This window comes from Myxocyprinus asiaticus, chromosome 14 (assembly GCF_019703515.2).
Source record: "Myxocyprinus asiaticus isolate MX2 ecotype Aquarium Trade chromosome 14, UBuf_Myxa_2, whole genome shotgun sequence".
Classification (NCBI taxonomy): Eukaryota; Metazoa; Chordata; class Actinopteri; order Cypriniformes; family Catostomidae; genus Myxocyprinus; species Myxocyprinus asiaticus.
This window is the reverse complement of record NC_059357.1, coordinates 4,978,033-4,990,527: the sequence shown is the minus strand read 5'-3', so window position 1 is coordinate 4,990,527 and position 12,495 is coordinate 4,978,033. Positions and strand designations below refer to the sequence as shown.

Below are 12,495 nucleotides of genomic sequence, written 5' to 3'. Positions count from 1 at the left end.
ACAAGCCAAACGGATTTGTACGTGCAACCATTCTCACGGAAATGGATTTATGACCACTTTACACATTTACAAAATCTTCCTTCACGTGTTTCATGAATAAGGGCCATTTTCTTTAAGTGTTAATAAATTTAATTGTGCCATCTCAAGCTAAATTAATACTTTTTAATATACGTAGGGATGTATAATTCTACCGAATGTGTTCAAACTGTGGTAAATAATGGCTTACAATTTATGCATTTTGCTATCTCCTCCTGAGACCCGACCGTGACTGCTGTGTGCATTTTCCATTTCCCTTTTTGATTTGTAACTAGTAGCACCTAATAAACATGCAAAAAAAAATAAGAAAAAATAATAATAATTCTACACCAAATAGTTTTCTTAAAAATTGATGTCAACACAAATGGACAGCGGAACTAAATTGTGAAATTTTAAATAATATCAAGCTATAGAAAGTCATGTTTATTATGTTTCCAGGAGAGTTGGTTATTCATGTTTTTGAGACATTACATCAGAAATTAGCATAATTAATTCTGATTCAAAGTAATAGCCAGCATCATCCAATCACTGCCAACCATGTTAAAATAAAATGATATATTATAAATTTGGTAATCTATGTAATGATTACCATTGTCCCATGTCTGCCAAACATGTTGAGTCGTCCAAACATCATTTGCAGCCTAAAATTGAACTTTTGGTCGGATTTTAGGAGTGAATGAACTTGGCTGCATAGGAAAGCTATACAGTGCATCCGGAAAGTATTCACAGCGCTTCACTTTTTCCACATTTTGTTATGTTACAGACTTATTCCAAAATGGATTAAATTCATTATTTTCCTCAAAATTCTACAAACAATACCCCATAATGACAACGTGAAAGAAGTTTGTTTGAAATCTTTGCAAATTTATTAAAAACTCTACCATACAGGCCTGATTGGTGGAGTGCTGCAGAGATGGTTGTTCTTCTGGAAGGTTCTCCTCTCTCCACAGAGAAATGCTGGAGCTCTGTCAGAGTGACCATCGGGTTCATGGTCACCTCCCTGACTAAGGCCCTTCTCCCCCGATCGCTCAGTTTGGCCATGCGGCCAGCTCTAGGAAGAGTCCTGGTGGTTCCAAACTTCTTCCATTTATGGATGATGGAGGCCACTGTGCTCATTGGGACCTTCAATGCTGCAGAAATTTTTCTGTACCCTTCCCCAGATCTGTGCCTCGATACAATCCTGTCTCGGAGGTCTACAGACAATTCCTTGGACTTCATGGCTTGGTTTGTGCTCTGACATGCACTGTTAACTGTGGGACCTTATATAGACAGGTGTGTGCCTTTCCAAATCATGTCCAATCAACTGAATTTACCACAGGTGGACTCCAATCAAGTTGTAGAAACATCTCAAGGATGATCAGTGGAAACAGGATGCACCTGAGCTCAATTTTGAGTGTCATGGCAAAGGCTGTGAATACTTATGTACATGTGATTTTTTTTGTTTTTTATTTTTAATAAATTTGCAAAGATTTCAAACAAACTTCTTTCACGTTGTCATTATGGGGTATTGTTTGTAGAATTTTGAGGGAAATAATGAATTTAATCCATTTTGGAATAAGGCTGTAACATAACAAAATGTGGAAAAAGTGAAGCGCTGTGAATACTCTCCAGATGCACTGTATGATGCTCCATTGCTCCCTATTTAGTGAAGGACTTAACCACCAGTGTGCTGTCTGTCTGCTCTGGTCTCAGAACAGTTTGAAAGGCACCTAATTCAATATAAATCCAGCATATAAAAAGCAACATTTTTCAGCTTTTGGATGAACCCATTGATTCTCAATGTGATAATGCACAGTGAATATAGGATTTCTAAGGAAAAAATGCGCTAAGGTACACATTAGTGTACATTGTGTTTAGTAGGGTGGTGTTTCTCGATAAATAGCTCAAATTTTAAAAATAGCATATTGAGGGGTTTGGGTAGCTCAGCAATTAAAAGACGCTGACTACCACACCTGGAGTCGCAAGTTCAAATCCTGGATATGCTGAGTGACTCCAGTTAGGCTTCCTAAGCAACCAGTTGGCCCAGTTGCTAGGGGTGCGTAGAGTCACATTGGGTAACCTCCTTGTGGTCGCCATAATATGGTTCTCGCTCTCGGTGGGGCACGTGGTGAGTTGTGCATGGATGCCGCGGAGAATAGCGTGAAGCCTCCACACACGCTAGGTCTCCATGGTAACGCGCTCAACAAGCCACGTGAGAAGATGTGCGGATTGGTGGTCTCAGACGCGGAGGCAACTGAGATTCGTCCTCCGCCACCCAGATTGAGGTGAGTCACTACGCCACCACAAGGACTTAGAGCGCATTGGGAATTGGGCATGCCAAATTGGGGGGAAAAAATAGCATATCGGATGAAACGAGAGCCTCTAATCTTTTGACTCAATCAGGTTTCAATGTAAAAACTGAATGAGGTTTCTTACACAAACTCTGCTGTGATCAGCGCCATGTTGTTTTGTCATATGATTCCGTACGTTTAACCTTTTACTGAAAGCCCAGAGTCTCCTGAACTGAGATCAGTTGTTTTTTTTGTTTTTGTTTTTTTATCACTGTTTTCCTAATTTTCTTTTTAAAATAAGGTTGATCTAGTCTCACCCTGAGGAGTTACGCTTTACAATATGAAGCCAGTGTCTTTGACTTGTATGATAATTACTACATACCTGTACAGTACAGAATGCAGTTCTCCAGCAAGGCTCACAGGCCTATGATTGTATTATAGCTGAACTATATTACTTGAATGGCTAAACCACTTTTGAAAAATTCCAATATGATTTTAACGTCTGTACTGTCAGTCCTGTTTGTCAAGTTGTTTGAGTCAGTTCTCCAAAACTGACCTTGTACAGAACCCAGAAAATTCAAAGATCAAAGTTGAAGAAACTTGCTTAGGTGTGTCAGTTTGAAGAAGAATAGTCCATTATCTCTCCGTATAAACTTTGGCCTAAATCTACATAATGTCTTTGATTTAAATTCAACTAACGAGTTCTCTGTTCTCACGTAAGACACAAAAACCTGATAAGAGAGTAGATTAAATGTCAGAATGAGTTCAAAACCATAAATGTCCATGAGAGAAATAGATTAGATTACAGTTCACATCTAAATTATTTTTAACAGAAGAATTATTTGTATGATTGTATAATATTGTAGTACTACAATGGATTCTGGCTCCTACTTATGTTTCAAAAAGATTTTGTCAGCTGATTTAGTTACTAGAGATGGCTCATCTGTTTGCGCTGCATATAACATTCTTGCATTTGATCAGGGAATTTTTCCAACTACATGCCATAGTCTCTAGTGTGATCAAGTGTTTTATAATGGCAGCATATACAAATGCTGGTATAATACTGTATGTGCAGTGGATTCTAGTGAAAGATCAAAATATATTTTTGCCAAGCTGATTAATGCCATTAATTGATTCATTCGTCAATTTGAAAGTGTATTGGCATCAATGCTTGCTTGGCTGATTCACAGAAGTGTTTGTTAGTTGTGTCAGTTCCATAATCTACTGACAAACTTGTCAATGGATATTTTATTATTATTCAGAGATGCAAACTACTCACCTTTGAGCTAAAGTCAACTTTTTCTGGCGCTAATGTGCCCACATTTTCTGTTAACATTTTCTACATTTTCCTTATTAAAATCACTTAAAAATGTTACTTAAAGCTTAAAAAAAGTGTTAAATACAACAAACAAATCAACAGAAATTACACATGTGGAACACCTGCCATGACTCTCACCTTTTTCACCGCTCATGAGTTTGCATCCCTGATTATTATTATTGTTATTAATTTTATTATTATATTTTAATTGTATTATTATTAAGTACATTTTATTAATTGTACAATTTTTTGTAGCGAATTAGTGTTCATGTTCATGTTTTTTTTTTATTGTAATTTTTTTTTAGAAACTTAGCAAACAGCTCTTTTGATGGAATTAATTTATAGCTACTCTGCTATCTAGATATCAGTACTGGCTTCGGCAACAAAAAAACGACTTGTTCATATTTTCAAGGTAAAAACGTCTGAACGCCACTGTATGTACAGTGTATGATATAATACAATTCAGTTATAGTGGTCATCGGTAGAGGCCGATCAATAACTTAAGGTTGTGGAAAAGGCCGGTAACCAATGAATCAGCCGAAAGTTTTTTTTTTTTTTTAAATCGAGACATTACATGAGCACAGACATTAACGCTACAAGAGTCCAAAATAAATAAAATCCTAAATGCAGTTAATTGTGCAACCAAAATCCCCAAAATGTCCAGAAAAAATTGCATTAAAGAGATTTGGTGCATAACACTGGACTTTTAAATCAAGCCCGAAATACACCAGTGACTCTTATTTTGAAATGGAGACTTGGCTCTGTTACAATGCTCTATATATGCTTTATAAGTATTTACCACATTTCTAGCCTATGCTGTATATTCGCCAGATGAAGGGTTTTGTATATATATATATATATATATATATGTATATTTCACCAGGTGAGGTTTAATGAGAAATAAGGTTTATTATTCACAAGATATAAAGTTGGAGACACGATGTATGTGCTGACAGGGTATGTTTCCTTAAAGTCGCATTTTCCTTTGTATATACTATTTGCATAGATGTTTGCCGATAACCGATAGTTCCAAAATGCAACTTTCGGCACTGATTAATCAGTAAAACCGAAATATCAGCCTACCTGTAGTCATTAGTCACAGTGCTCTCCAGCTTCAATATTGTTGCTTATTGCGAGACCCATGTCGGTCGACCACTCATGATAGACTTACAATAAGCCCAAGTTACTTTTTAAAAAATGGTTTAAAAAAATAAATAAATCCTTTTTGTTCTGAAAGACATAGCAGTTTTACAATGAAGATGAGCAGGTTCATGTGGAGACCCATGCAAAACACCAGTGTGGGATTTAAAAAAATTAAATCTAAATTCAACCACTACAATTTCAAATTGTGAGCACTGGATCGGTTAGAAAGCAATTTATCGAACTGAACCCTGAGTGGAAGCATCAGGAGCAGCACTGGGGAGGTAGTGAGAGTTCGGGTGTTTGGCAGAGGCGAAGAGGGCAGTGAAGGTGACATTGGTGTCATACTGAGGGTAACTGAGCTTCCTGTGTATGAGAGGTGACCAGCACCCGCATACGCTCGAGAGACATAGCACCTCTGATACTGAACACCTGTGATCGTTGTGTATCGGTTTCCTGATCGCTTTACAGGGTCGGAGAGAGGCACTGGTGTCTGGGACACATTTACTTGAGCTCTAGCTTCTTCCAGACGTCAAGCTCACTTGATCTTTCTTCATTTCACCTCATTTGTAACCCTCTAAATATATTTTCTGCCCCCATTGACTGCATTGTACTGTATTTGAATTAACGCTACCATAAGGGAGACACTTTTCAGCATCTGCAGTATGATATTCATCGTGATATCAATATGTTTTGTCCTTGCATGCAAACATTGTAATTTTTGAACTGATTTGTATTGTGACTCATTAGAACATTCTAATTCTTCTTAACATTCCACAAATTAAATACTCCTTCTCAGACCGTAGAAAAAAAAACTGAAACGTTTTACGATATTTTAACATCCCGTTTAAAGTAAAATAAATATTAAAAATATTCTTTTGATAAGCCATGAATGGAAATACATGGAGAATATTTTTATTCATTTGACAATACTTTTAGCATCAAGGACGGTTTCATCAGAACTGAAAATTATAACCATTATAACCAATAATTTACACTGTTTTCCCAAACACTCGCTCTTTTAATATAATGTTGCAAGTTCTCCTTAAAGGGATGGTTCAACCAAAAATGAAAATTCTTTTATCATTTACTCACCCTCATGCCATCTCAGATGTGTATGATTTTCTTCCTTCTGCTGAACACAAACAAAGATTTTTAGAAGAATAGCTCAGTTTTGGCATCCAAAACTTTGAAGCTCCAAAAGGTTATTAAAGGCAGCATAAAAGTAATCCATACGACTCCAGTGATTTAATCCATGTCTTCAGAAGCGATCCAATCGGTTTTGGGACAGGTTGTGTTTATAGGCACGACCATAATTTCAAGCTCGATTACACTTCCTAGTGTATGACACTAGAGCACTAGATTGTGCTAAGAAGTGCACAGAGCGCTTGATTGTGCTAGGAAGTGTAATCGAGCTTGAAATTATGGTCGTGCCTATAAACACAACCCGTCCCAAAACCGATTGGATCGCTTCTGAAGACATGGATTAAATCACTGGAGTCGTATGGATTACTTTTATGCTGCCTTTAATAACCTTTTGGAGCTTCAAAGTTACATTTTGGTCTCTTCTCACCCAAAACTGTATGGATCGCTTCAGAAGACATTGATCTAACCACTGGAGTTTTATGGATTACATTTATGCTGCTCTTATGTGCTTTTTGGAGCTTCAAAATTTTGGTCACCATTCATTTGTATTGAATGGACCTACAGAGCTGAAATATTCTTCTAAAAATCTTTGTGTTCAGCAGAAGAAAGGAAGTCATATACATCTGGGATGGCATGAGGGTGAGTAAATGATGAGAGGATTTTCATTTTTGGGGGAACTGTTTCATTAACATAGCGATTTTAAAACTGCTTTCACATTTTTTTAACTGGACAAAGAATGGTGGTTCTTAGAATAGCCTTTTGTTATTTCTATGAATAAAGCATCTTTGGAAATGGCCATGCTTGGAAATTCTGCTTCAAATAGCTTTAATCAGATCAGCAGTCGTTCTCTTTCTGGACTTTTCCACATGGAAAAACTGATCTGAGATCAGGGGAATGATGCTACATGAGGTCACAGCATAAGTGTTTAAAATACACTCAGCAAATACTCTACACACAACTTGGTATCAACTATTGTCACTAAAAGTCAGATGGCAATTTGTATAGCGTAGTGGACTAAAGCACATAACTGGTAATCAGGTTGCTGGTTCAATCCCCACAGCCATCACCATTGTGTCCTTGAGCAAGGCACTTAACTCCAGGTTGCTCCAGGGGTACTGTCCCTGTAATAAGTGCACTGTAAGTCGCTTTGGATAAAAGTGTCTGCCAAATGCATAAATGAAAATGTCTAATATTGTGTAGGTCCCCCTCGTGCCGCCAAAACAGCGCCAACCCGCATCTCAGAATAGCATCCTGAGATTATATTCTTCTCACCACAATTGTACAGAGCAGTTATCTGAGTTACAGTAGACTTTGTCACTTCAAATCAGTCTGGCCATTCTCTGTTGACCTCTCTCATCAACAAGGCGTTTCTGTCCACAGAACTGCCGCTCACTGGATGATTTTTGTTTTTGGCACCATTCTGAGTAAACTCTAGAGACTGTTGTGTGTGAAAATTCCAGGAGATCAGCAGTTACAGAAATACTAAAACCAGCCCATCTGGCACCAACAATCAAGCCACGGTCCAAATCATTGAGATCACATTTTTTATCTGAACATTAACTGAAGCTCCTGACCCATATCTGCGTGATTTTATGCACTGCAGCCACACGATTGGCTGATTAGATAATCGCATGGATGATTGTTGGTGCCAGATGGGCTGGTTTGAGTATTTCTGTAACTGCTGATCTCCTGGGATTTTCACACACAACAGTCTCTAGAATTTACTCAGAATGGTGCCAAAAACAAAAAACATCTGGTTCAAACTGACAAGTCTACGGAAACTCAGATAACCACTCTGTACAATTGTGGTGAGAAGAATATCATCTCAGGATGCTATTCTGAGATGCTGGTTGGTGCTGTTTTGGCGGCACGAGGGGGACCTACACAATATTAGGCAGGTTTTAATGTTGTGGCTGATCGGTGTATCATATAATGAACATTTTTCTAGTACATTAACAAGTTAGATATTTGCTTATAAAAATCAGTGAACCACAAAAAAATGGTTATCCAGGTGAATTTAGTGGAATATAATTTCATTCAGTAACAAGCAGGTGGTAAAAAAAGGCAGGTTGCCAGTGATAGAACAGTAATAAATGGCTTTAATCAAATACATCTCCACTCACATATACTTTGTTGGCTTTACGTGTTTCCAACTTCAGATCAGAGCATTTTTAATAGGTGGTGACACTTTTGCACTGTAGTTTGTAATTTCTGTGCCACTAGCGTCAGCAAATGGAAAATTGCTCAGTGATGTTTTTTTAAATGGGTTCCCAGAGACAATTGGAAAAAAACTAAAAATGGGTTTCTCTGCATATTCAATGAATTGGAGAAAGTATTTTAACATTTAAAAATTTTATACATCAGCTTTAAGCTTTTTAAAACCCAAACAGGCTGAAACTTTCCCTTGCTGATTGACTGTATTTATTATTAATTATACTTTTTTTTTTTTTTTTTTTAAATAGCTATTTCAACTTTTTTTTTCTTCCTCAGGGGTGATCCTAACATAGTTAAGCTCAATGTGGCCATCACCTGTGGATACCTGATTTATGGTATGAACTTTTTTCCCCCATATGTGTCTAATCACAGATTACAGATCTACACAGGTTTGTCTACATTTTTCTACTGTTTTTCTCTTCCTCTCCTTTTCTCAGATCTTGTGCTACTAGCTCGTAACTGGAATACTATGGGAGATGTCTTTTTTGTCTGTCACCACTTGGCGGCACTATATGCCTATGGATTTGTGCTGGTAAGCTCCTTTTATTCAAGTACAGACGACTTTGGGGGCCACTGAAATAGTGGATATTTACTCCACAATTTAGGATATCAAAGAAGATAAAAAGGAAGAGTCTTTATAAAAAATCTAGTTTTAAAAGCATGTGCTTCTTTTATTCATGTGGGTCTCATAAGTTTTTGATAAGTGTATACTATTTTTAACAAAAATGCCTTATTATATGAGTGATATAACCATTAAGTCAAATGTAATTACATTCTGAATACATGTGAGTGTCTTAATAATTGTTTTAAATGTATTCAAACCTGTTTTTAAAGTTCAAAAGTATTTTTGCACAAATATCATGTATTTGTGAATCATTCATATCAAGTTTTCTTGTGGTTATTACAGTGTTTGACTTTACAACCAGAGCTAAGTTTGGTGGACAAAAATGTTCTAAGTATAATTATGTTAAAAACATGCTTCTTTAATTTATTTAAGAAAAAAAAAAATGGCAAACTTTTTCAAGATTTTCACAATTTTAATCATATTTTTTCTCTCGGGACAGTTACACCAAGACACCACAAAGCCCCCAAAAAAGTAATTTTTAATATTAAAATGAATTAATATTAAATACTAAAATTAAAAACCTGTTCTGAATAAACAGAACCTGACAAAATCACATCCTTGACCTAAATACTGCAATACAACTTACACGTTTGTTCCTCTCAAACAGACACGTGGAGTGCTTCCTTATTTCGCAAACTTCCGACTGATTTCAGAATTGTCAACGCCATTTGTGAATCAAAGGTGAGATTCCCAACCATTCCACCAATTCCTACAAACTCCTTGTCAACTGATATTTTTTATTTAGCTCTATTAACTTGTCAAATGCCAAATCGTACTATAACCAGCTCTCATCTGACCTCTATTTCTCTCCACATAGGTGGTTTTTCGAAGCGTTGGCCTACCCTCGTACTCACCCACTGGTTGTCGCTAATGGCATTGCCATGGCGGTCGTGTTCTTCCTCGTTCGAATCGCAGTGATGCCCCCATACTGGGTTAAGGTTTTTAGCACCTTCGGTACTCCAGCGTTTGAGAGGCTGGGTTTTGGTGCTCAAGTCGCTTGGATTGTATCCTGCATTTGTCTGGACATCCTAAACATAATCTGGATGTACAAAATCGCCCGCGGCTGCTATAAAGTCATTACTGGCAAGCTGAAAGGACTCAAAGTAGACTCCAGAAAGACCAATTATGTGAACAACCACACAGACTAAGCTACCAATGGGGATGGAGAATCATTCGCAATAATGACTTGTAGATTAATAAAAGTATCAGGATATACAGTAGCAAGTTCTCCATCCTTACTAAAATGGAAGGACGTTCTCTCACATACGAATCCCACTGTGTATCACAAACACACTCTGGCTTTCCCTACATTGGTGATGTTAGTTTGTTTGTCAACCAGACAAACAAACCCGTTATGCCTCGGTTACAACCAATGTGCCTCAAAGCACAAGAAGAAGCAGTACAACATGAATATATGAACTTGTGGCCATGGAAAGTTCATTGCATCTCCATTGTAAAGCCTTGTACTACCAATGTTCCTAAAACAATCACATTGGCCTTGAGAACCTTGCAACCTGATGTGCCTCAAGTCCTTGGTGGCCTCTGGATTTGGGCATTCTCAACTGTGCAGCCTGTCAAGTATACATTGCCATTTTAGTCTGACCCATTGCAAGAATACAGGAACCACAGATCTACCTCTCAAAGGTCACCATCTGAAGCACAAGTTCATTTTCTAACTAACTCAGAATGAACACACGTCTTGAAAGGACAGCCCATCAAAATCAAGTACCTACTGTCTTTGTAGTCCAGACCTAAGGCTAGGCTATACTTTGTTTTTCCATGTGCCCTTGCATCTCGTGCACTGTCGAACGCTCTAGCCTTTCAAAGTATAATCTTTTGATTGCGTGCCTGTAGGGACGCATTCCCTGTATGGATGTGTTCGATGCATACGCACTATGACTCCTTTGTGATACTCCTTAGTACAGTCAACGGCAGGCGCATACGACGACCACGCGCAAAGACTCGGACTGTCAGGGTGTCTAGAAAAATTTGGTTGCATACAGACAGTACATGCATATTGTACTGATGACGAAATTTGCATCACACTCACTGTGTTAGACGTAGCGGCATGTGGAAAACGAAAGTATACTTTGGCCTTTATTGTTGCTCATTAGTCTTTGTTTCGGATTTCCAGAAGAAGTTTTCAATGTTGAATTTGCTTAAAACAATGTTTGAAGCTTTCTTGAGTTTCTCTCTTCACTGAATGTCTATCAGTTACATGAGTGATGTCAAAAAGATGCTCACAATACCTGTGTCCATACATGTTCTGTCACTGTATGGTCGATCTTGAGGTTATATTTGCATTAGATTCAAGGACACAGCAGTTGTTATATCCATTTCTCACATGTTTCTATAGGTCTTTTGAAGACCTTGCATTTTCTAGACCCTGCAAAGTCCTGAAAATCTCAATTTTCCTTACTCTTTTACCTTTTCTGTTGTATTTTCCCAAGATGATCATCTTGATCTTACTAAACTGCAAAATCACAGGTTTTCAAAATTGTTATCGCTAAGCAGACAATTTAATCGTCAATTAAAAGGTTTAAGACTTAGGGAAACTTCTAACTATCCATCCATTGTAGCTAATCATCCCTTCATCCATCTATCCATCCATTCACCCGACCCCACCCAACCCCACCCATCCATCCATCCGACCTCACCCATCCATCCATCCACCCACCCATCCATTCACCGAACCCCAACCATCTACCCATCCACCCACCTGACCCCACTCATCTATCCATCCACCAACCTGACCCCATCCATCCATCCATTATCCATCCACCCACCCATTCAACCATCCATCCATCATCCATCCACCTGACCCCACCCACCTATCCATCCATCCATCCATCCTTCCACCCAACCTCACTCATCCATTCATCCATCCACCCAGCCCCAACCATCCACTCATCTATCCATCCATCCATCATCCATCCACTCGACCCCACCCATCCATCCACCCGACCCCACTCATCTATCCATCCATCAACCTGACCCCATCCGTCCATCAGTAATCCATCCCCACCCATCCATTCATCCATCATCCATCCACCCACCCGACCCCACCCATCCACCCATCATCAATCCACCTGACCCCACCCATCCATCCACCCACCTCAACCCACTTATCTATCCATCCACCCACCTGACCCTACTCATCCATCCGCCCAGCCTACCCCACCCATCCATCCACCCACCTCAACCAATCTCACCCATCTACCCACCCAGCCCCACCCATCCTTCCATCAATTCATCCACCCACCTGACCCCACTCATCCATCCACTCATCCTACCCCACCAATCTATCCATCCACCCACCCACCTAAACCCCACCCATCCATGCATCCACCCGACTGACCCATTTACCAAGAGTAAATCCCTCTGTTTTTAAAACTGCTGTTTCTCTTCTGAAATACACCTCCATAATGAATGTTATTTTAATGACTTTAGGGTCATTTTGACAGAGAATATGGGAGGTAATTGTGGGGAGTGTAGGATTTTGCCTTATATCCATCATTCTATATAACCAAATACTCCTCTAGGCCTTGAATATGTAAAGCTGTGACAATAGAGATGTTTTTTGGTGTTCATTTTGGAGAAGAAAATGGCCAGTAGGTCATGTTGTTATCTAGTTGTAGCTAAAATCTGAATGAGCTGTAATGTGTGTGTTTATGGAAATGCAATTTTAGGTTATAGGATGTATGGTACGACATTCAAAGAATTGCACAGTTAGCCTTTGTGGCTTT

At 38.6% G+C, this 12,495-nt stretch overlaps 1 protein-coding gene across 1 annotated transcript in view; it reads left to right on the top strand.

The window, feature by feature from the left end:
* The window catches only part of LOC127451745 (TLC domain-containing protein 4-B), a 31,862-nt gene extending 19,876 nt beyond the window's left edge, over window positions 1–11,986 (top strand). Inside the window, exons 4-7 of the mRNA XM_051716654.1 lie at window positions 8,401–8,459; window positions 8,562–8,656; window positions 9,357–9,430; window positions 9,567–11,986. Of these exons, the coding sequence (XP_051572614.1) occupies window positions 8,401–8,459; window positions 8,562–8,656; window positions 9,357–9,430; window positions 9,567–9,897 (559 nt within the window). The 3' untranslated portion in view covers window positions 9,898–11,986. The remainder of the gene's footprint in view (window positions 1–8,400; window positions 8,460–8,561; window positions 8,657–9,356; window positions 9,431–9,566) is intronic.
* Window positions 11,987–12,495: the final 509 nt, after the last annotated feature.